The sequence below is a fragment of the Cebus imitator genome, unplaced genomic scaffold (genome assembly GCF_001604975.1).
Source record: "Cebus imitator isolate Cc_AM_T3 unplaced genomic scaffold, Cebus_imitator-1.0 Scaffold234, whole genome shotgun sequence".
In the NCBI taxonomy this organism is placed as follows: Eukaryota; Metazoa; Chordata; class Mammalia; order Primates; family Cebidae; genus Cebus; species Cebus imitator.
The window spans coordinates 431,366-455,834 of NW_016107549.1; the positions used below are offsets into that span (position 1 = coordinate 431,366).

At 53.0% G+C, this 24,469-nt stretch overlaps 2 protein-coding genes across 3 annotated transcripts in view; both read left to right on the forward strand.

Moving 5' to 3' along the window:
• The window catches only part of ASF1B (anti-silencing function 1B histone chaperone), a 16,308-nt gene extending 4,864 nt beyond the window's left edge, over positions 1-11,444 (forward strand). The window contains exons 2-4 of the mRNA XM_017497632.2: positions 4,952-5,067; positions 9,220-9,396; positions 10,266-11,444. Of these exons, the coding sequence (XP_017353121.1) occupies positions 4,952-5,067; positions 9,220-9,396; positions 10,266-10,475 (503 nt within the window). The 3' untranslated portion in view covers positions 10,476-11,444. The remainder of the gene's footprint in view (positions 1-4,951; positions 5,068-9,219; positions 9,397-10,265) is intronic.
• A 1,809-nt stretch (positions 11,445-13,253) lies between these two features.
• PRKACA (protein kinase cAMP-activated catalytic subunit alpha) overlaps positions 13,254-24,469 on the forward strand; it is a 28,608-nt gene continuing 17,392 nt past the window's right edge. The window contains exons 1-3 of one of the 2 annotated variants that reach the window (XM_017497634.2): positions 13,254-13,506; positions 23,694-23,755; positions 24,211-24,339. In XM_017497634.2, the coding sequence (XP_017353123.1) occupies positions 13,461-13,506; positions 23,694-23,755; positions 24,211-24,339 (237 nt within the window). In that variant the 5' untranslated portion in view covers positions 13,254-13,460. Of the gene's footprint in view, positions 13,507-22,726; positions 23,404-23,693; positions 23,756-24,210; positions 24,340-24,469 lie in introns of those variants that run through there. The other variant, XM_037727534.1, reaches the window with a different exon arrangement.

Below are 24,469 nucleotides of genomic sequence, written 5' to 3' on the forward strand. Positions count from 1 at the left end.
TTTTTAGACAGAGTCTCACTCTGTCACCTGGGCTGGAGTGCAGTGGCGTGATCTCAACTCACTGTAACCTCCACCTGCTGAGTTCAAGCAATTCTCCTGCCCCAGCCTCCCAAGTAGCTGGGACTACAGATGCATGCTGCCATGACCAGCTAATATTTTGTATTTTTGTAGAGACAGGGTTTCATCGTGTTCCCTAGGCTGGTCTCGAACTCCTGATCTCAGGCAATCCATCTGCCTGCCTCATCCTCCCAAAGTGCTAGGATTACAGCCATGAGCATGTAATACATAAAAAGCTATAACACTTCTTTTTTCTCTTCTTTTCTTTCTCTTTCTTTCTTTCCTTCTTTCCTTCTTTCTTTCTTTCTTTCTTTCTCTCTGTCTTTCTTTCTTCTTTTTCTTTCTTTTTCTGTCTCTCTTTCTTTCATTTATTTTTTGGGGACAGAGTCTCACTCTGTTGCCCAGCCTCGTGTGCAGTGGCATGATCTCTGCTCACTGCAATCTCTGCCGCCTCCTGGGTTCAAGAAAGTCTTATGCCTCAACCTCTTGAGTAGCTGCAATTACAGGTGCACACCCAGCTAATTTTTTGTATTTTTAGTAGAGCTGGGTTTCACCATGTTGCTCAGGTTGATCTCGAACTCCTGAGCTCAGGCAATCTGCCTGCCTCAGCCTCCCAAAGTGCTAGGATTACAGGCATGAGTCACCACACCCAACCAGCTTCTATAATTCTTGAGTTGGTATTTCTCTACAGCCCTCAGTTAATTCTCCAGTTTCTTTCTGACTGTGGTTGAAAGAGCCATTTTAGCCTGTGTACCTAACAGTCAACACAGTACATTTTTTCTTTTTCTTTTTTTTCCTTTGAGATAGGGTTTCTGTCGCCCAGGCTGGGGTGCAGTGGCTCGATCGTGATTCACTGCGGCCTTGAACTCCTAGGCTCAAGCAATCCTCCAACCTCAGCCTCCCGAATACATGGGACCACAGGCGTGCACTACCACACCCAGCTAATTTTTTTGTTTGTTTGTTTGTTTGTTTGTTTGTTTCTGAGACAGAGTCTTGCTCTGTCACCAGGCTGGAGTGCAGTGGTGTAATCTTGGCTCACTGCAACCTCCGCCTCCTGGGTTCAAGCAGTTCTCCCGCCTCAGCCTCCCTAGTAGCTGGGACTACAGGTGCACGCCACCACGCCCAGCTAATTTTTGTATTTTTAGTAGAGACGGGATTTTCACCATATCGGCCAGGCTGGTTTTGATCTCTTCACCTTGCAATCTGCCCTCTTCGGTCTCCCAAAGCGCTGGGATTACGGGCATGAGCCACTGCTCCCAATCAACTTTGTTGAGTTTTAGTAGAGTTGAAGTCTCTCACCATATTGCACGGGCCTATTTCTTTCAGTCAGTTTCCACATGCTCTTTGTTTAGGTTTTGCCAATTAGTATTGACCTCAGCTGGACAACATCAGGTGCTCGTAGGTACACTTTAGACCCTTTAGTTTGCCCTCCCAGCATATGAATTAAATGTACCCATATGGGACTCTACTGGCTATGAGAGGAAAGGGCTAGAGGAAATATACCAAACCCACACAACTGCTTTGGAAAGGAAAGAGCAGGGCTGGCTTGTTTTTCTGTCTTCCCCTAACTTGATTCTAGTTGTGTCACTGCTTGTAACAAAAATAAATCAACAGGCTGGGCATGGTGGCTCAGACAAATCCCAGCATTTTGGGAAGCCAAGGCAGGAGGATTGCTTGAGACCAAGCTGGGCAACAAAGAAAGACCCCATCTCTAAAAAATATATATAAAAATTAGCCAGGCGCAGTGGCTCACACCTGTAATCCCAACACTTTGGGAGACTGAGGCAGGCAGATCATGAGGTCAGGGGTTCGCGACCAGCCTGACCAACCTGGTGAAACCCCATCTCTACTTAAAAATACAAAAATTATACTGATATTCAGAGACCAGATCACTAAAAAGAGAGAAGAGAAAAAAAAAATACAAAAGTTAGCCTGGCGTGGTGGCACAAACCTATAATCCCAGCTACTTGGGAGGCTGATGCAGGAGAATTGCTTGAACCTGGGAGGCAGAGGTTGCAGTGAGCCAAGAGCGTGCCATTGCACACCAGTCTGGGCAACATAGCAAGACTCTGTCTCAAAAAAATAAATAAATAAAGTAAAAATTACCTATGCGTGTGGCACGAGCCTGTGATCCCAGCTACTTGGGAGGTTAAGGTAGGAGAATCGCTTGAATGCAGGAGTTTGTGGCTGTAGTGAGCTATGATTATGCCACTGCACTCCGGCCTGTGTGACAGACCAAGACCCCATCTCTAGGCGGAAAAATGTTAATTTCCTCCCTGCAAATAATGAGAGGCTAAGGCTGGGCGTGGTGGCTCACACCTGTAATCCCAGCACTTTGGGAGGCCAAGGCAGGTGGATTACAAGGCCAGGAGTTCGAGACCATCCTGACCAATATGATGAAACCCCTTCTGTACTACAATTACAATACTTGGGAAGCTGAGGCAGAAGAATTGCTTGAACCACCAGGAGGCAGAGGTTTCAGTGAGCCGAGATCACGCCACAACACTACAGCCTGGGTGACAGAGCAAGACTCCATCTCAAAATAATAATAAGAGGCTAGTATGACCAACCCCCAGTGAGTTCAGTGGTCGCCTGTATCCTACAGACCTGCTATCAGGTTCCTGAGTGAAACCACAAAGGGACAGGCAGCCAAAGCATCAGAGACAGGCTTGGGGCTCAGGTAACAAATCTTTATAGTCATGAACCGGCAGCAGTGTACTTCCAAAGTTGGATGCACTTGTGGGACAGTAGACCAAGGAACAGGGCAGCTTCTGAGAGAGTTTGCTTCCTGTGAAAATCACAGCTTGTGAAACTTCCCCCCAGCTGCTAGAGCTGAAGGGTTGTGTAATTTCTAAAGAGCCAAAAATAGGCTTCAAGCCTCTTGCCAAGCCTCCTTGTACTAAAATGACCTTGCCCCTGATACACTTGGACCTCCTGCAAGAGACCGTGGTCACTGGGAATTTCCTGTGATTGACGGGCAGGGCCTCTGTAAGCACTTTGCTTTCATCTCCATGGAGCATATTCAGGCGATGGAGCTCCGCAGCCGGATGGGGTGCAAGAGTTAGGGTTTGAGGCTGGGCACAGTGGCTCACGCCTGTAATCCCAGCGCTTTGAGAGGCCAAGGCAGGTGAATCACCTGAGGTCAGGAGTTCAAGACCAGCCTGGCCAACATAGTGAAACTACATCTCTACTAAAAATACAAAAATTTAGCCAACTGTGGTGGCAGATGCCTATGATTCCAGCTTCTCAGGAGGCTGAGGCAGGAGAATTGCTTGAACCCGGGAGGCAGAGGTTGCAGTGAGCCCAGATCCCACCACTGCACTCCAGCCTGGGCAACAAGAGTGAAGCCTCCATCTCAAAAAAAAGCAGGGGAGGGTTTGGAGGAACACCCTGGATGCTGCATTTGCTGACTGAGTTGCCCAAATATCTCTAAGTAGGCATGACTTGGTTCCAGATCTGGAAGACCAGAGTGGCTGGCTCCCTGAGCAGCCTTACCTTCCCCCTCCTGCCTGCTGGCTGTCCTGCTGGATTGGAATCTGCCGCCCTGCCCCAGTTGTCGAGGGATCCACTCCGTTGAGTGGCACCAGTCCCTGTGTGTGAAAGAGGATGCTGCTTCCTATCCCAGCACCCAGTGGGCAGAGCCCTGAAATGGCCCAACTCCCTGCCATTCCCTTCTCGGCATGGCTGTGTCACATGGCTCTTAATTCAGTCTCTGCCATATAGTTCACGCTCAGGCCATGAGAGGCCCAGGTTTCCCCAGAGGTACAGTCAAGGTCACTTGTCAGAGCTAGGCCTACAAAACAGAATTCCCTAATGGAAGTAGAGCTTTGTGCCCATCTCTGCATTCAGGACTGAAGTGCCTGGCATTAAATGCCTCACAGATTGAATAAGAATCTGTCTAAAATTACCACAAGACTGGGTACGGCGGCCCATACCTGTAATCCCAACGTGGTGAGAGGCTGAGGCAGGAGGATCACTCAAGCCCAGCAGGTTGAGGCTACAGTGAGCCATGATCATGCCACTGAACTCCAGCCTGGGCAAGAGGGAGACTGTCTCAAAAAATAAATAAATAAAAATAAAATTAATATAAGACCTGGCCAGCTGCAGTGGCTGACACCTGTAATCCCATGACTTTGGAAGGCTGAGGCAGGTAGATCACTTGAGGTGAGGAGTTGGATAGCAGCCTGGCTAACATGGCAAAACCCCATCTCTACTAAAAATATAAAAAAGGCTGGGTGTGGTGGCTCACACCTTAATCCCACCACTTTGGGAGGCTGAGGTGGGCAGATCACTCGAAGTCAGGAGTTGGACACCAGCTTGGCTAACGTGGCAAAACACCATCTCTACTAAAAATACAAAAAAAAAAAAAAAGGCCGGACGTGGTGGCTCACACCTGTAATCCCAGCACTTTGGAAGGCGGAGGTGGGTGGATCACCTGAGGTCAGGAGTTCGAAACCAGCCTGACCAACATGGTAAAACCCCGTCTCTACTAAAAATAAAAAAATTCACCAGGCTTGGTGGTGGGCTCCTGTAATTCCAGCTACTCAGGAGGCTGAGATAGGAGAATTACTTGAACCTGGGAGACAGAGATTGCAGTGAGCCAAGATCATGCCATTGCACTCCAGCCTGGGTGACAAGAGTGAAACTCTGTCTCAAAAAAAAATTAGCCAGGTATGGCAGTGGGTGCCGATAATCCCAGCTACTCTGGAGGCTGAGGCATGAGAATCACTTGGACCTGGGAGGTGGACCTTGCAGTGAGCTGAGATCACATCACTGTACTCCAGCCTGGGTAACAGAACGAGACTCCAACTCAAAAAAAATTAACACAAGGCCCTTTCACTGCCTTATTGCTGTCGAGCTATTTCAACTCATTAACTCTCCTATGTCCTTGCAGACCTGGAGTGGAAGATCATTTATGTTGGCTCAGCTGAGAGTGAGGAGTTTGATCAGATCCTAGACTCGGTGCTGGTAGGCCCTGTGCCAGCAGGGAGACACATGTTTGTCTTTCAGGTAAGAAAGATGAGGCCTTAGGCCTCAGCCCTTGACTTTTAGAGACATCCTCTTTTACCTGAAATCCCATAGAGTGCTAGGAATCAAAAGTTCAAACTCAGCTGGGCGCAGGGCCTCCAGAGGTCAAGGTGAGAGGACTACTTGAGCCCAGGAGTCCAAGGCTGCAGTGAACTATGATTGAGCCACTGTACTCCAGCCAAGGCAACACAGTGAGACCCTGTCTCTAAAAAAAGAACAAAACAAATATTAAGAAAATAAATAGAGCTGGGCATGGTGGCTCACGCCTGTAATCCCAGCACATTGGGTGACTTAGGTGGGTGGATTACAAGGTCAGGAGTTTGAGACCAGCCTAACCAACATGGTGAAACCTATCCCTACTAAAAATACAAAAATTAGCTGGGCGTGGTGGCATTTGCCTGTAATCTCAGCTACTCAGGAGGCTGAGATGGGAAAATCTCTTGAACCCAGGAGGTGAAGGTTGCAGTGAGCCGAGATCATGCCATTGCACCCCAGCCTGGGGAACAGGGAGAGACCCTTGTCTCAAAAAAAAAAAAAAAAAAAAATTTTTTTTTAAAATAAATAGAGGCTGGGTGCAGTGGTTCACACCTACAACCGCAGCACTTTGGGAGGCCAGGGTAGGACGATTGCTTGAGGCCAAGAGTTTGAGACCAGCCTGGGCAATAACGTGAGACCCCCATCTCTACAAAAAATTTAAAAACCGGCAGAGCACAGTGGTGTACGCCTGTAGTCTCACCTACTCAGGAGGCTGAGGTAGGAGGATCACTTGAGCCTGGGAGGTAGAAGCTGCAATGAACCAAGACCACACCACGGCACTCCAGCCTGGGTAACAGAGTGAGACGCTGTCTCAATCAATCAATAAAAAAAAATTTTAAAGTTCAGGTTTAAATCCTAGTTCTACTGTCAGGAACTATCTGACCTCTCAGAGGCTTTCAGGCCCTTTTTTCCCCCACCTCTGTGTCAAAGCTGCCACTGATTTACAGTCAATTCTCGTTATTCACAAGAGCTATGTTCTATAAAGTTACCACAAACACTGAATTAGTGAATACTGAACCATTGCCCCACGGGAAATACAGGGGTAGATTCTTAGAAGCTGCGTTTTGTCAGCCAGTCAATACCTAAACTTGTATGTGTGTTTCTGTTGAAAAGACACCAGTCTGGGCGCGGTGGCTCACGCCTGTAATCCCAGCACTTTTAGAGGCCAAGGTGGGTGGATCACCTGAGGTGAGGAATTGAAGACCAGCCTGACCAACATGGTGAAACCTGGTCTCTACTAAAAATACAAAAATTAGCCAGGCATGGTGGTGCACACCTGTGATCCCAGCTACTCAGGAAGCAAATCCTCCAGATGGGGGAGAATCGCTGAAACCCAGGAGGCAGAGATTGCAGTTAGCCGAGATTGCGCCACTACACTCCAGCCTGGGTGACACAGCGAGATTCTGTCTCAAAAAGAAAAAAGAAGACACGTTAAGTAATATGTACTGTGGTTCATTTATGTTCAATTCACAGCCAGCAGCACTCTAACTCCTTCCTGAAGCCTTCTCTAACACACATTTTTTTCCCTAAGGCCTTTCTTGCACCCTGTGCTGCACTTCAGCACTACCGTTGGGTGCTGTCGTAGACAGCAAACTCACCAACAAAAGGCACAATGGGAAAAAATTAGCACTAAGTAGACTGAAGAAAGGACACTCGTTCACAATAAGAGCTGAGACTGGAAGGCAGTGTTGCCTTGTTTGACCTCAGGTGGGAACAGGTGTGGTTACAAATGAATTTAGCAAGTAGGCGAATTTGCACTTATGGAACCCGTGAATAATGAGGACGGACTGTAACTCCTAAATGGCTCTCATGCAGCACCCCTAGGTTGTCAAATGTATATTCTGGCCAGATGTGGCTTCCAGCACTTTGGGAAGCAGAGGCAGGAGGATTGCATAAGGCCAGGAGTCCCAGGGCCACATAGTGAGACAGCCCCATCTCTACAAAAAATAAAAAAATTAGCTAGGTGTAGTGGCACACATCTGTAGTCCCAGCTACTTGGGAGGCTGAAGCTGGAGGCTTGCTTGAGCCTGAGAGTTTGAGGCTACAGTGAGCTATGAGTGTACCTCTACACTGCATTCTCAGTGACAGAATGAGACCCCTCCCTATAAAAAATTAGCTGTAGTGATGCAGGCCTGTAGCACCAGCTACTAGGGAGACTGAAGCAGAAGACTCACTTGAGACCGGCTGGGGCAGCGGCTTATGCCTGTAATTCCAACACTTTGGGGAGGCTGGGGCGGGCAGATCACTTGGAGTCAAGAGTTCAAGACCGGCCTGGCCAACATGGTAAAACTCTGTCTCTACTAAAAAATACAAAAGTTACCTGGGTGTGATGGTACACATCTGTAATCCCAGCTACTCGGGAGGCTAAGGCATAAGAATTGCTCGAATGGGAGGCGGAGGTTGCAGTGAGCTGAGATTGTGCCACTGCACTCCAGCCTGGGCAATAGAGTGAGACCATCTCAGAAGAAAAAAAAAAAAGGCTCACTTGAGCCCAGGAGTTTACAGTAGTGATCTGTGATTGTGCCAATGCACTCCAGTCTGGATGACAGAGTGAGACCCCATCTCTTAAGAAAAAAGAAAGCAGAAATGGAGGTTCTGAGCTCTCCAGGTGATTCTCTGGGAGCCTCTGCTCTGATTTACTCCCTTACCTCCATCACTGCTGTTACTGCCCTAATACAAGCTACCACATCCCATCTAAGCCACTACATCCCATCTAAGCCGTTCAGCCACCACTGTCAAATCCACTGACAGGGTCTATCTACTCAACTATCAGGACCAGCCTCCTGGGTGTGCAACCCAGGCAGCCACACAGGACCCCATACTTGGTGCGATTCTCTGCTGTCACCGTCTGACACCTAACAGCTTTTTCAGAGGGGCCTGGTGTTTTCATTTTGCACTGGTTTTATTTTCCACCAATTACGTGGCTGGTCTTGTTTGCAGCAGCACACGCTGAATCTCCTTTACTGCCTGGTCTAGGCCAAGGCCACTGCCTCTCCAGGATGACTGGCGTCAGCCTTCTGCTTCTGCTACAGCCTCCTCCGCACATTGCCAGAGTCTTCTTTTCAGACCACAAGAATGATGTGGCACTTAACCTCCTGCTAACTCTCTTGCCCTTTCCCAATCCCTTATCTGGCCCCCTGAGTGGCCTGATATCCACCTGCCCCACCTGTTCAGCTTCATGCCACTGTTCCCTGGCTCACCAAACTCCTCCACATGCCCCTCCCTGCCACGGTCAACGTTTTATAGTCATTTGTGGGGTTGATTCTGTCTTTCCATCAGTTGATAACTCCTGGCGGGGCACCATGGCTCACGCCTGTAATCCCAGCCCTTTGGGAGGCCAAGGCGAGAGGATTGCCTGAGCCCAGGAGTTCGAGACCAGCCTGGGCAACATGGAGAAACCCCATCTCTACAAAAAATAATTGGCTAGGCAAGTTGTTAAACACCTTGGTGCCAGCTGCTTGGGAGGCTGAAGCAGGAGGATTGCTTGAGCCCAGGAGTTCAAGGATGCAGTGAGCCATGATGGCGCCACTGCACTCCAGCATGGGTGACAGAGGAAGACCCTATGTCAAAAAAAAAAGGCCAGGCGTGGTGGCTCACACCTGTAATCCTAACACTTTGGGAGGCCGAGGTGGGTGGATCACCTGAAGTCAGGAATTTAAGACCAGCCTGGCCAACACATTGAAGTCCGATCTCTACTAAAAATACAAAAAAAAAAAAAAAAAGGCTGAGCTGGTGGTGCATGCCTGTAATCCCAGCTACTCGGGAGGCTGAGGCAGGAGAATTGCTTGAACACAGAGGCAGTGTTTGCAGTGAGCCGAGATTGCGCGCCATTGCACTCCAGCCTGGGTGACAGAGCAAAACTCCGTCTCAAAAAAACAAAACAAAAAATTAGCCAGGTGTGGTGGTATGCACCTGTAGTCCCAGCTGCCTGTGAGGCTGAGGCAGAATTGCTTGAACCTGAGAGGCAGAGGCAGAAAAAAAGCTGAGGGCAGAGAGCGTACTTTTTGCTCAGTAAATACATGTTGCTTGGGATCTTTGTGCTAATGATGTTGAGACATGGCTATGGCACTGCTAAGGCCTAGGATGTGTCTCCCCTAGGCTGACGCCCCCAACCCATCCCTCATCCCAGAGACTGATGCTGTGGGTGTGACTGTGGTCCTCATCACCTGCACCTACCACGGACAGGAGTTCATCCGAGTGGGGTACTACGTCAACAATGAGTACCTCAACCCCGAGCTGCGGGAGAACCCGCCCATGAAGCCAGACTTCTCTCAGGTGGGGTCTCTTTCCACTTCCTGATTCCCACGGGGCAGTTCTTTATCCTTGGGAGGAGTTCAGCCATGCAAATTGGGAGTCAAGGTCTCTTCATAAGGTTTTCAAGTAATGTTCAGTTCTTACAGTACTTAGAGCAGGAGAAAGAGCTCTTTGTTTCTAAAAGGCATGTCTTAGAGAATAGAGATTAGATAGGCAAGCCCAGGCAACATTGCGAGACCCTGTCTCTACCCAACAGAAAAATGAGCCAGACGTGGGTAGTGTGCTCTACTCTGGAGGCTGAGGTGGGAGGATCACTTGAGCCCAGGAGTTTGAGGCTGCAGTGAACTCAGATCGTGCCTGCACATTCCAGCCTGGCCAACAGTGCAACTGTCCCTTTAAAAAAAAAAAAAAAAAAGATAGGTCCTGGGCCAGGCACAGTGGCTCACGCCTATAATCTCAGCACTTTGGGAGGCCAAGGCGGGTGGATCACCTGAGGTCAGGAGTTTGAGACCAGCCTGGCCAACATGGTGAAATTTCATCTCTACTAAAAATACAAAAATGAGCTGGGTGTGGCACCACGCACCTGTAGTCCCAGCTACACAGGAGGTTGAGGCAGGAGTATGGCTTGAATCCGGAGGCAGAGGTTGCAGTGAGCCGAGATTGCACCATTGCACTCCAGCCTGTACAACAAAAGCAAAACTCTTATCACAAAAAAAAAAAAAAAAAGAGATAGGTCCTGGCCCTAAATCATGGTGCTCATGTGTTTTCTGGAGTTCCACATGTAGGTCTGCTCTTGCTGGGCTTGAGATGAGTGACTGGGGGTGTCCTGGCTCTACGGGAGCAAGGAGAGGGCATGCCAATAAGGACTGACATTCCTCTTCCTGCCCCAGCTCCAGCGGAACATCTTGGCCTCAAACCCCCGGGTGACCCGCTTCCATATCAACTGGGACAACAACACGGACAGGCTGGAGGCAATAGAGAACCAGGACCCCTCCCTGGGCTGTGGTCTCCCACTCAGCTGCACTCCTATCAAGGGCCTAGGCCTCCCTGGCTGCTGCATCCCTGGCCTCCTCCCTGAGAACTCCATGGACTGCATCTAACTGCAGGAACCGAGAGTGTCCCACCACACCGGCAGGGGCCACCCAGGCCTCCCAGCGAGTCCTGCAGAGCCCATCTAGAGGACTTTGGGGGCCATCAGCTGCATCCAGGCCTGTCAAACTTAGCCCCTAGGAAAGAACAGGCCTCAGGTCTTCCCCAGTCCTGGCTGAAAAGGACGATCTCACTTCTGTATAGGCTTATAAGAAGCAGGTACTTCAGTTCTTAATTCTTTCTGATTTGTGTTCTTTTCGTCTTCCATACACATCATCAATTCTACCTGAGGCCACTGCGCCACTGTGCGCCCTTGAGTGCCACAGACCCAGAGCTTTTCCACAGACCTCCCTGGCCCGAGTAGGGACTTACCTACTCAGTCAGTGCCTGCCAAGTTTCTGGTCCTGCTGAGCCAAAGTCTCTGTCATTCCTTTCTCTTCCCACACATCTGAGCAGAGGCACTCTAGCCTTTAGTACCACAGGCAAGAAATCTTGGTCAGTAGGTAGACTTGGATCCCATTTCCATCCTGCTCCCAGGAAGATTCTTGGGTCTTCAATCCAGCAGCCCCTGGAAAACTCTATTCCCAGAGGTATGATCAGCAGGATGCCAAGGAACCATGTTGCCTTTCCTGTCAATCACAGCCACTTTCCTGTTATCTCCTAAAGGGATCTGGCTTTCCCTGGAGGCTGCCATGGTTGGAAGATGGTATCAGAGGGCCCTGGCTGTGCAGTCTGTCTCCGGGTCAGCCCTCTGCCTCTAGCTGCCTTAATTGCCCTCTGCTAAGACCAGGGTGATTTGAAGCCAGGGAAGCAACTGGGACCCTGAAAATCGTCCCACCCCAGCCCGCTCCCCCTCTCTGCCCTGGTCCCCTCTCTGCCATGTGGATGCTGTTGAGATTGCTGTTTGTATATTATTAAAATGTTTTTATATTAAAAAATATTTGGTCAGTCTGAAAATTTAAAGCACTTCGTTTAGAATGTTTGTGCTTTTGTCTCAGGTGGGCTGAGGCAACTAACTGTCCACTCTCCCCCAGAGGTGGCCTGTTGCCTGTCCAGTGGGTGGGCTGTCCCATATCTTCTTCCCAGCTTCCCACTCCAGTCCTAATTGGTTCTACAGTTGTATTCCAGACAGGTTCCATTCCAGGAAGGGTTTTTCTTTGTCAAAACTTAAGCAAACCAGCTGTCCTGCATATAGATTATAATCAGTGATTTTTCAGACTTTGCCCTTTACCCACAGTAAGAAATAAACATCACGATCCTAACACGCAAACAGCAACGCTTTTGTTAAATTTTGCTAAACGTTACCATGTAACCATCCAGAGGCGGAGTGGCCAGCCATTTCCCGGTAATTCATAGAAAGGCCCTGACCCTCCCTGGAACTGTGGTTGACCTGGGACTGCAGGTGTGGGCTGTTCAAGTCTAGATGGGCTTGAGTTTTGAGCCCAGCTAGCCCTCCCGAGTCGGGTGACCTGCCTTGTCCCGTCCCCTGGCAGTGCCCCGGTCCCCTCGCTGCCATGTGGATGCTGTTGTGATTGTTGTTTGTATATTAAAATGTTTTTGTATTAAAAAATAATGTAAAAAGCACTCCTCGTCAGTGCCTCTCAATCAGGAGCAGTTCTGACCCGCAGGAGCACATTCACCAACATCGGGAGACGGTGGCGGCCAGCAGGAATAGGAGGGGCTACTAGCATCCAGTGGGTAGAGGCAGGGATGTTTAACACCTAGTGGTGCACAAGACATCCCCCAGCAGAGAATGATCCAGCCCCACCCCCGCCGTCAGTAGTGTCGCAGTTGGGAAACCCAGACTGTCCTTGGCTAGGTGTGTACTGAAAGAGAATCCCGAAGGAAGGGGCAGGTTCCCTTTGCATTGCCCAGACAGGAAATACAGACGGGGAATGGGAGCAGGGAATCTGCCTGGCTGTACCCCAGATTCTTCATCTATGCAATGGGAGTGATGATGGTAGCACCTATGCGATGGGAGTGTGGTGCGAAGGAGCGTTAAGTGGGTGCCAGCTCTTACTACTGGCAGGAGCCCAGGGCTGGGGCCCAGCAAAGGGCTGGACACGGAGCGCCCCCTCTCAGCCACCCTTTGCGCCGGGGCCAGCATCCTCCTGCCTGCGGCTGGGAAAACCCAGGAGCCCCCGCGGCCTGGCCCCCAAGCAGGCCTGGTCACCACGGGTGCCCAGCGCCAGGCCTTATGAATGACGCCGGCGGCGGCCGGGTGACCTCTGACCCGCGCGCCGGCCGCTCCCCTCCCCCACTGGCAGGTGGACAGCGGCTGCGCCGGGCAGGCCGCGGCGCCAACCCCGGCTGGCCGACAGCCGCTGCCGCACTGGACGGGGGCGGGGGACTGCGGCGCGCGCGGGGCCGCCCGGGCGCCCGCCGGGGCCGCCTCCTGAGCCTCCGAGCGCTGTGCGGCTGCCCGCCAGCCTCCGCCGCTCCGCCCCGCCGGCCCGGGCCCGCAGACTGCGCCTCCGCCCCGCCCTCTCACCCCCGGATTGACACTGAGCGTTCTACTGGGGGCTTGCGGGACAGCGCGCCTCAGCCAATCGGCGGCCTCGCGGGGCGGACCCCGGGGCCTTTCCAGTTTCTTGGCCAATCGGACGCGTCTGCCCGCCCAGCTGCGGCCTCGCGAGTGTGTGAATGGCCGAGAGTCCCCGGGGTACGTCACGAGGCTGAGAGCCTATAGCGGCGCGGTCTTCCCGAGGGATGACCAATGGACGACGGCGCGCAGCCGTCAGTCAATGCGTCCTAGGCCAATGAGCGGCGGGCTGCGGGGGCGTCACGGACAGCAGCAGCGGACTTGGGCTGAGGTTCCCGGGCGGGCGGGCGCGGAGAGACGCGGGAAGCAGGGGCTGGGCGGGGGTCGCGGCGCCGCAGCTAGCGCAGCCAGCCCGAGGGCCGCCGCCGCCGCCCAGCGCGCTCCGGGGCCGCCGGCCGCCGCCAGCACCCGCCGCGCCGCAGCTCCGGGACCGGCCCCGGCCGCCGCCGCCGCGATGGGCAACGCCGCCGCCGCCAAGAAGGGCAGCGAGCAGGAGAGCGGTGAGTGCCCGGGCCGTGACCCCGATCCCGGCCCTGCGCTGCCAGCCCCGGCCTTGTCCATCACCGCCTGGCCCCTCCCCCCACGAGGCCCCCCCATTCCTCTCTGCTTACCCTCCAGCGCCCCTTGCCCCGGCCTAAGGCTGGGGCCCACGGGCCCGCAGAGTACCCCCGTAGGGGTCCCCTTCCCCTAGGGCCGCCCCACACTGCAAAGACCGTGCCCCCCCCAGCTGTCACTGCCAACCGTGGCACGTCTGACCGCTGGGGCCCCACACGGGGCCCTGTCACCAGCCTACCTCTCCTTTCCTGGCCCCTCTCCCCAGATTCTAATCCCCCCCCACTTCCTCACTCACTTCTCCCATGGGATCCTCTGCCTGACCCCGACCCAGGTTTCTGCCAGTTTGGGAATGCGATGGGGTCTCTCTGCCTCCACTGCGCAGGGACCTTGGCCACTTGGTGACCACACCCCTCCCCCCTCCAGCCCCCGCCATCTTTCTCCTGCCCTTCCCCTCTTCACCTTAGCACAGCCCCCTCTTCCAAACCCACACTGCCCCCTGAGCTTTTCCCAGGCCCACCTCCAGCATTGTTTTTTTCTTCTGTGTCACTTGGCATGGGGGACAGGATCTTTCTGGGTCCCTCTGTCTCCCTCATCCTGTCACTCTGTCACTCTGCTTCTCTGCTTGTGCTCCGTCCTCCAAGCAAGCGTCTGGTCCTGGCTGGGGTAGCAGACTGTTTACGAACCTAGAGAACTGCTTAAGTGCTTCCAAAGCCAAGTTTGAGCTGGTCTTGTTGGGATTCATTTCGTCGTCTTTCCTGCGTTGGGGTAGGGGGGCGGTGCCAGAGCCCCCTCGCGTTTCCTGCCTTGCAGTGAGGTTTAGGCTCCTTGGAGGGCCTCTCAATAAATGGTTGTTTCCCAACTGAGGCTTCGTCATTCACCCAGTCCCTGGGGCTTCTTCCACGGCTCCTGGCTTGAGATGAAAAGTGTCTGGGTCTAGTGAGGTTCGTTGGCCTTGAATTGGGATGGTCGGAAAGCGCACTGGGGAGGGGGAGGTGGTCAAAGAGAGTAATGGGTGACGTCTAGTGATTTGCTTTGCCAAGGGACAAATAGATTCTGATCATTCCCAGGGCTCAGCCAGAGAGAGACCTGTTTTACCCACTTGCCCCCAAATGCTGTTGGCCTTTTCGAGCCAGCCAGAGAAGGAGATTCGGTGTCTGGAAATACCCTTAGAAATGGTCTTAAATCCCATTCCCAATGCTTCCAGCTCTTAAATTGTTCTCACTCCAGTCTGAAAGCTGGAAGGGGCTGGGATCCCTTGTCCAATTACCCAGAAATAGTTCGGAACTGAAAAGGAGGGCCAATTTTTGGTCTCAAACCCCAGCATCTCAGTTCTCGGAATGCCCCCTCCCTGAAAGGGATGAAAGCCAGGGAACTTTATTCCCATACGGATTCAAATAGCAGAATTCAGAGTCACAGAGCAACCATGAAGAAGCCTGACATGTCACCAGTGGGAGGGGACTGGGGAGGGAAGTGCCCATAGCTGAGTGCTTGATGACCGAGGAGCAGGTGGGTAGTGTCCAAAAAAGGTCTGGGTATGAGCTTGGAGGGGACTAGGCAGAAGGGGAGGAGCCAGGCCCCCAGCAGGTGAGGCCAGCTGGGAGGTGGAAGGTAGAGGCGGGCAGCTATGTATTGCAGTGGCTCCATTGGAAGTTGGGGAGATGACAGTCCTGTGAAACCTTCAAGGCTATCAGACACGTGGTGGGGGGTGGAAAGCTGCAGAAGGAAAAGGATCCCAGGAAAAAGAGGCTCTGGAAGGAACCGCTGATTCTCTCAGGGCACAGGTCAGACACCCAGGAATGAATGATCACTGAAATAGAGCTACTGTTTATTGGGCGTCTAGGCTGCGCCACCAGCTAAATGGCCAGGAAGATAGATACATCTACTCTGGTGACTTTCATAATGGGCTGTTATCCAAATTTTCCAAAGGAGCCCTCTGATAGAAATGACATCCATGACGGGCCGGGCACAGTGACTCACGCATGTAATCCCAGCACTTTGGGAGGCCGAGGTCACGCCTGTAATCCCAGCACTTTGGAAGGCCGAGGTCATGCCTGTAATCCCAGCACTTTGGGAGGCTGAGGTGGGTGAATCATGAGGTCAGGAGATCGAGACCATCCTGGTCATGGTGAAACTCCGTCTCTACTAAAATACAAAAATATTAGCTGGGCGTGGTGGCGCGCGCCTGTAGTCCCAGCTACTCGGGAGGCTGAGGCAGGGGAATCGCTTGAACCTGGGAGACGGAGGTTGCAGTGAGCTGAGATTGTGCCACTGCAATCCAGCTTGGCAACAGAGCAAGACTCTGTCTCAAAAAAAAAAAAAAAGGAAGAAAGAAAGAAATGACATCCATGACATAGGTGATGTCGCAGAGGCAGGATTCACATCCATATCCATCTACCAGCAAACTTCCTGGACCCCAGAATTTCCCAACGCTGACATTCTTCAGCTGCCTCCCAGATTTTTACTTTTATCATATTTTCTTAATTTAAAATAATAAAAATTGTTCTCACTTCTTTTCAGATGTAAACTTTGAGCTCTTTCTAAACAATAATATCAATGAAATCATGAGTTTGCTATGCTAGTTATATACAGTATAACTAGATAAATGAAACATCCTGAAAATCATGTCATGTTCTGCCAGTTGGGACCATGTCACACTTTGGGAAACGCCCGAAGCTGTACTTCCTCCCAGAGGCTCCCAGATAAGGAAATAAGATGAGGAAGGAAGTCCCTCTTTGCTTTGAGGCACTCCGATTCTGACAAGATGGAGTTAGACAAAATTTGCCCTCTTGTAAGGATGGGGCAGGGGCGGGGGCAGTAGCCAGGCCAGCCTGCAGGGGGCACTTGGATTTCATCTGCCAGATGCCGGCCCGACTAGGGTCAGGAGAATGTCCAGACCTTGGGAGGCACCAGTTAAGCATCCTGCAGTGAGTCCCCTGTGGTACCATCTTTTGTGCCAGGGCAGGACAGAGTCTGCCTCCTCCCAAGAGGGCAGGGGTCTAGAATGAGCCCTGGAGTGGAGTGTGGGGAATCTGCACCCAAAAATGGCAAAGCCATGGGTAGAGCTGAGAGGGCAAAGAAAAAAGACTAAGCCCCAGGCTCTGGCCAAGCTGGAAGAATGGAGAGAGAGCAGCGGCCCCAGGGGGCGGACGCCCAGATCAGAGACAGCCAAGTGGGGCTCAGGTCGTGGCTGGCACTGGCTGAAGCTACCCCTGGGACCTGGCCCACAGAGGAAGAGGCAGAGCTGGTAAAAGGGAGCCCCCTAATCCCCGGGACACAAGCAGATCTTGGCAAAGAGAGAGAAGCATCCCCAGGAAGACCCTAGATAGGAAGAACTGGTGCCGTGTAACATCCTATGGATGCCTAAGGCTGTCAAACGCCCTCTGTGCTTTGGCAGTTGTATGGGTGCCCAAGAGGGTCTTGTGAGGGCAGCTTTCGCCTTAGCCCAACCGCCTCTGCAGAAACTCAGAGGGTCCTATCTGTTCTTCCTCTGCACCCAGTGGCCTCTGGGTTGGGTTTCTCTTCCTGCTCCCACCCTACGGCTCCCTAGCTCCCCCTGTAGGCAGGGTTATGGGGATGGACAGCTGAGCCGGCACGGCAGGTCTCATGAGCCTTCTCAGCCACCGTAGTCTGGGTGCCCTAAGAGCAGGACTGAGTGATGGCTTCCAACTCCAGCGATGGTGAGGCTGAGCCCTGTTGCTATAGCAACTTCCCAGGCACACTCCGCCTCTCAAGTCAGGGAGGGGCTGCAGCGGGGTCTGGAGCGCAGGCGAAGAGAAGGAGGGTGTGGACCCCTGGCTGGCCCCGGAAATGCCTCCTGTACACCCCCGGCCTATGCGGCCTGGGGAAGAGCAGAGAGGATGGGTGGCCCAGTTCAGACAAGGAAGGAATGATGGTCCACCCAGCGAGTGGACCATCCAGGGGTCCAGCTCAGCGAGTGATGGTGGGGCGGTCCAGCCCAGTGTTGTGGTTCAGCTCAGAATGTGGGACCGGCCATCCCAGTGATGGGGTCCAGCTCAGAATGGGGGTTCTTCCAGCCCAGTGTTGGTATCCACCTCAGACTGGGGATCGTCCAGTCCAGAATGGGGGTCCAGCCCAGAATGAGGGTCATTCCAACCCAGTTTTGGGGTCCAGCTCAGACGGGATTGTCCAGGCCAGAATGGGGGTCGTTCCAGTCCAGTGTTGGGGTCCAGCTCAGATTTGTGGCATGGTAAGCCCAGAGCGGGGAATCCAGCTCCACTGGAGGAATCAGCCAGCCTGGAATAGGGTGGCCCAGCCCAGGCTGGGCATTCCTGCCCCAGAACTCCCAGGACAGCCAGATTTCAAAGGCCAGAGGGTCTGAGATTGTTGTCTGGAGGAAGGGGGTTCTGAGGCTGGGGTCCTTCCAAGAGAGACCCCAAGCCCCCTGACCAAATTGACATTCTGCTGTTGCAATTCCCCATTCCCAGAGCAAGTTTCTAGACTTCTGCTTTCTGCTGTGGCCTAGCTTTTGAAGCAGTATCTTGAGTTTTCTCTATCAGCCCAAGTAGAATCTGGACCAGAGTGGGAGCTGGCACTCCCTGTATGGAAGATGTGGGCAGGGCGGCAGGTTGTACAGGCCAGTAGCTGACTGGGTTACCCTCCTCTGCCACTTCCTGTGGCTAGCAGGGGTCCTGGGTGCCAGGCACTCTGAGAGAAGCTGCCACTGACCCTCCACTTCTTTTGGGATCTGGAAAGAAGGAGAAAGATGGTCAAGGCTGCCTCCCCCTCCCCCAGCCCTGGGTTTAGCTGCTCATTTCCGGTTTGGACTTTCATGGCCGAGAGTAGAGCCAAGCACAGGGCAAGGTTTGACAGAGGCCAAGGACATCCTGGGATGCCGTTCCCCTCTCTGCCCCCGCATAGGAGCAAAACAAAGAGCCAGACATACCCATTTTCTCTCTGGGGATAGCAGGATTTGGGGGTTCCACGGTGAAAGGGAGTTCAGGGGAGAAGGCAGGGTGGCTCTTGTTGCCCCCCCCCCACCTCCACCCCAAGCCTTTCTTTACAGCTGTTCTTTCAGCAAATTAAGGGAGCTCTGGGGCCTTTTTAGCCCCCAGGGAGTCTCTGTTTCGTGATCCTGAACCTTAACTCCTTCCCCTCTGCCCAGTGTGTGCTGCTCTGGGCACATCGGGCGCTGTCCTCTGAACACTCCCGTGCCCACTGAGGAAGGCCAGGCCTGGCATCCTGGGAGCAGTAAAGTCCCTGGAAAGGGAAGTTAGCTTTATCGCCCCACCCCAGGACATGCAGGCCAGCCAGTGGGACACCCTTGGGAGACTTCCCATCGCCTCCTGCCAAGGAAGCCCTCTGCAAACCTTGGCCAGCTTGGAGCAGGTACCTTTAAATGCTTCTGTGGCAACCAGCTCCTCCTCCCTGGTCCCCCGAGGCCTTCCCAAGGAAGCTGACTTAGAGGCTCTGCATTTTCCTGGTTTCTTAGCAAAAGGAAGATTCCAGGGAGAGCCCAGGGGGGCTGGGGATGGACCTGGGATCAGGCAGCAGCCAGGGCGAGGACTCGGAGACCACCTTCCAGCTGTGGCTGCAGCTACTCCTCTGGGCCCACCTGGCTGTCCGTTTCCTGAGTTACCTGCACCACACCTTCTGGGAGCCTAAGCCGAAGCCAGCACCCTGAGCCTCCCTGGCCAGGGGGCAGGAGGCCCCCAGGTCACCCCATCCCACCTACCCTTTATTCCACCCTCTGCTGGAAGAGACAGCAAGCAGAGGTGAGTGTGGGGGCTCTTGATGGAGGTTACCCACTCGTCCCCCCATCATCCCTCTCTGTCTCCTGCTCCTCCTGGCACTGGCCTCCCCCATGCCCCATCCCCAAATCTGACAAGCTAACAGGGCCATAGTGGCACCAGAGGGGACAGAGCCTGGGCGCTCCTGTCCTTTGAGAGGCCAGAGAAGGGCGGTGCTAAGAGCAAGGCACCCTGTGGAGCTATTCCATGGAGCAGCAGCAGACAGCCAGAGGCTGGGAGCTCAGTGAGTCAGGGAGGTGGAGGATTCAGCAATTCTTTCCTTTTTGCTAAGAGAAAAGGGAAAACGGACCAGGCCTTTTGGATTCCTTTCAAGCCCGGCACCTCTCTGCCTTCTTGTGTGGGTGAAGGTAGAGTCCCAGGAGGGTGCCCTCCACCCTCCCCACTCAGTACTGAGTTGTGTGTGGATTATTTGGAGGTTTCCAAGGAAGATGTTTTGTGTCACAAAGGTTCTGCTTGTGAGGCCGTGCATGGTGGCTCACACTTGTAATCGTAGCACATTGGGAGGCTAACATCAGACGAATCCATTGAGGCCAAAAGTTGGAGATCAGCCTGGGCAACATAGCAAGACCCCATCTCAAAACAAAACACACAAAGGTTCTGCTAGTGAAAGCGTTGGATTCGGTGCAGCCCCCAGGCTCAGAGAGGCCCCTGGGTTAGTTGGTGGCCCAGCCAGACACCCATCTAGGATTCCCAGCCCCTCAGTGGCTGTCCCCTCTCGCCCCAGTCATTCTTTCTGGGGCCTTCTTGACCACAGTCTTTCTCCTCTCCCATCTGCCGCTTTTTTTTTTCCTTTTTTGGGATGGAGTCTCATTCTGCCACCCAGGCTGGGTGCAGTGGCGTGATCTCAACTCGCTGCAACCTCCACCTCCCGGGTTCAAGCAATTCTCCTGCCTCAGCCTCCTGAGTAGCTGGGATTACAGGCACGCGCCACCATGCCCAGCAAATTTTTTGTATTTTTAGTAGAGACAGGGTTTCACCATGTCGACCAGGATAGTCTCGATCTCTTGACCTTGTGATCCACCCTCCTTGGCCTCCCCAAGTGCTGGGATTACAGGCGTGAGCCACCTCGCCTGGCCGCAGTCTACCACTTTCTAGCCTGGTGAGGGCTCTGTTCTCTGAATGCTGAGGGAGAGCCTTGGGGACAAGTAGTGTGGGTGGCTCCCCCTCCCCAGAAGTCCATGTGGGATTCCTGGCAGGTAGATGACCAGCAGTCCCAAAGTGCAGGTGTATGGGGCCCCTCAGGGTGGTAGCAAACCCAGGAACATCAGGGGGTTCAAGACAGCTCTGTCCACATTGACCACCCTGGTGCACTAGACTCAGTGCTGAAACCAGTGGCTGAGTCGGCAGTGAAATAGTTAATCTCATGGGAAGTAGGGGGCAGGCAGGTGACCACAGACCTGATCAGTCTTCTCCTGTGTACAGTGGGAAAAACAGCAGCTCCCACCCCACAGGGTCAGAATGAAGCACAGAAAACACAGCAAGGGCTGGTCCCTTGTTGCCCTAGGTGGTAGTTAAAAGGACAAGTCCATAATGTAAGAATCTCTCAGGCTGCCCATTTAAAATTTGAGCACTCAATGTATCCCCTACATTTGTTTTTTATTATTATTACTGCTTTTTTTTTTTGAGACAGGGCCTCACTCTGTCATCCAGTCTGGAATGCAGTGGCTCAGTCACGGCTCACTGCAGCCTCGACCTCCCGGGCTTGAGCTCCCGTTCCACCTCTGCCTCCTGAGTAGCTGAGACTACAGGTGCCCACCACCACACCCAGCTAATGTTTTTTTTTATTTGTTGGTCAGGCTGGTCTCGAACTCTTACCTCAGGTGATCCACCCACCTCGGCCTCCCAAAGTCCTGGGATTACAGGTGTTAGCCACCGCACCTCGCCAATGCTTTTATTTTTTGTAGAGACGGGGTTTTGATGTTGTCCAGGCTGGTCTCGAGCTCCTGTATTCAAGCAATCCCCCCATCTCGGCTCCCAGAGTATTATTTTTTTGAGACAGAGTCTCACTCTGCCGCTGAGGCTAAAGTGTAGTGGTATGTTCACAGCCCACTGCAACCTCAATCTCCCAGGCTTTAAATGATCTTCCTGCCTCAGCCTCCCAAGTAGCTAGAACTTTTCTGACACAGTCTCACTCTGTCCCCCAGGCTGGAGTGCAGCAGCGTGATCTCAGCTCACTGCAACCTCCACCTCCCGGGTTCAAGAGGTGAACCTGCCTCAGCCTCCCAAATAGCTGGGATTACAGGCAGCCACCACCATGCCCAGCGAATTTTTGTATTTTTAATAGACATGGAATTTCACCATGTTGGCCAGGCTGGTTTCGAACTCATGACCTCAAGTGATCCACCCGCCTTGGCCTCCCAAAGTGCTGGGATTATAGACGTGAACCACCTTGCCCCGTCTCTCCCCATATTTTATTTATTTTTTATTATTTTTATTTTTTGCTTTATTTTTATTTTTTTAAGACTCAGTCTCACTCCTGTCTGCCAGTCTAGAGCGCAATGGTGCAATCTTGGCTCACTGCAATCTTCACCTCCCGGGTTCAAGCAATTTTCCTGTCTCAGCCTCCCAAGTAGCTAGGATTACAGGTGCCTGCCACCATGCCTGCCTCATTTTTGTATTTTTTTTTAAGCAGAGATGGGATTTCACCATGTTGGCCAGGCTGGTCTTGAACTCCTGACCTCAGGTGATCTGCCCGCCTCGGCCTCCCAAAATGCTGGGATTATAGGCATGAGCCACCACATCTGGCCTTTTAAAATTTATTTATTTATTTATTTATTTATTTATTTTTTCCAAGACTGAGTCTTGCTCTGTTACCTAAACTGGGGCGCAGTGGTGCGATCTCAGCTCACTGCAAACTCCGCCTCCTGGGTTCAAGCAATTCTCCTGCCTCAGCCTCCTGAGTAGCTAGAATTACAGGCATGTGCCACCATACCTGGGTAATTTTTTTGTACTTTTGGTAGAAACGGGGTTTCACCATGTTGACCAAGCCGGTCTCCAACTTCTGACCTAGTGATCCACCTGCCTTAACCTCCCAAAGTTCTGGGATTACAGACATCAGCCACTGCACCTGGCCTGTCTTCCCATATTTTATACTTCAGTTTAAAAAATAATAGGCTGGCATGATGGCTCACATCTGTAATCCCAGCACTTTGGGAGGCCAAGGTGGGCAGATCACTTTGAGGTCAGGAGTTTGTGACAGCCTGGCCAACATGGTGAAACCCTGTCTTTACTAAAAATAAAAAAGTTAGCCAGGCATGGTGGTGGGCGCCTGAAATCCCAGCTACTCAGGAGGCTGAGGCAGGAGAATCGCTTGAACCCAGGAGGCGGAGGTTGCAGTGAGTGGAGATCACGCCACTGCACTCCAGCCTGGGCGACACAGCAACTCTGTCTCAAAATAATAAATAAAATAATAATAGCTGACATTTATCTGGCACTAACATCATGTGGGCCACTGTCTAACCCCCTTTGCCAAGATGAACTCATTCATTCCTCAAAACCACCCCATTTTACAGATGAGGAAAACTGAGGCCTAGAGAGGTAAGATCAGTTGCCCAAAGTCATGAAGTTCGTTGGAGACCAGGCTGGGCTCTGAACTAGATCTTGTCTCCAGGTCCTGGCCCATAGCTGCTTTGCTGGGCTGTGTCTCAGCAGAGATGAAAATGACTGTTTTCAAGCCTGTTTCCTGGGTTGTTAAATGGAGGCAGTGGATACAAGGCAGGCTGACAAGGCATTCAGATGAGACTGTGGACAGCAATCAGCCCAGGGTCCGCCGGGGAACTTTCAACGTTAGCCGGGTGGTGATGTTCGCCTTGGGGTGCCGTGGGGCCGAGGAGTGGGCATTGGGAGAGACTTCCCTTGAACCAGCTCTGGAGCAAAGCCCTTCGGATTGGCACGGAGAGGAACAGGGCCAGCTGGGGGCCAAGGTGACAGCTGAGCCCCCCAAGGGCGCCTGCTACCCGAGCCCCTGAGGTCTCCACCCCAGGCCCGGCCTCCCCAGAGAAGGGGCTGGAGGAACCGCCAAATCCCGAGGCTATAAATACCCCGGCTGGCGCCGGCCCTGGCCATGGAATGTCGGTCAGAACTGGGGCGAGTGGGGGTGTGCTGGCCTGCCTGGATGCCTCTTTCCGTTCCCCTGGGAGTGACCCCCTGAGACTCTCTGTACCCCACTTTGGATGGAGTGGTGTTTGGATCCCACCTCTCTGGAGCAAGGGAGGCCCAGCCAGGGCCCCCAGAGGCACCAGAAAAAGGTCAGGTTCTGGGTTGAGGCAGCTGCACCCCACTTTCCACCAAGTATCTCCCCAGAAATCACCTGAACCCACCTCGGCGAGATGGGGTTCTCTAACTCTCCCCTCTCTCTCTTTCAGTGAAAGAATTCTTAGCCAAAGCCAAAGAAGATTTTCTTAAAAAATGGGAAAGTCCCGCTCAGGTAAGGCTGCTGGGTGCAGAGCCCGGAGTTGGGTGAGCTGGTAACCCCTAGTCCCCTGGCTGTGTCCCTGCGACACAGCTAGAATTTCAGGAACCCCTTGGAAGGCTCCAGACCCTCCCCATTGGCTCCCTAGGTGCCCATGAGGGCTCCTGCATGGAGACACCTGACTGCTGAATCCCAGGCACCCCCATCCCACCACCCCTTCCAACGGCCCGCCCCTGCCCCCAGCACAGCTGCCAGCAGCTCCTGGGCCCCAGGCCAGAGCCGGATCTGGCCCCTGCCACCCGCCTTAAGGAATCTCTGCCATCTTGATTTTCCGCCTCCTGTCCTCACCCCGCTCACCCCACGTGCTCCCCGGGGCCCCCTCTGCCGGTGGTGGAGGGGATGCCCCAGACCTTAGCCCAGGAGGCTGTGGGAAGGGTATGTCCTGAGCCTGCTGACCCCTCTGCCCACAGAACACAGCCCACTTGGATCACTTTGAACGAATCAAGACCCTCGGCACGGGCTCCTTCGGGCGGGTGATGCTGGTGAAACACAAGGAGACCGGGAACCACTATGCCATGAAGATCCTCGATAAACAGAAGGTGAGCCGGCCCGCCCCCGCTCAGGTCCTGCCTGCCAAGCCTTCGCCTGGACTATGCCTGCTCTTTAGAGTGCCCTATCCACCCATTCACTCACTTGCTTTTTTTTTTTTTTTTTTTTTTTTTTTTTTTT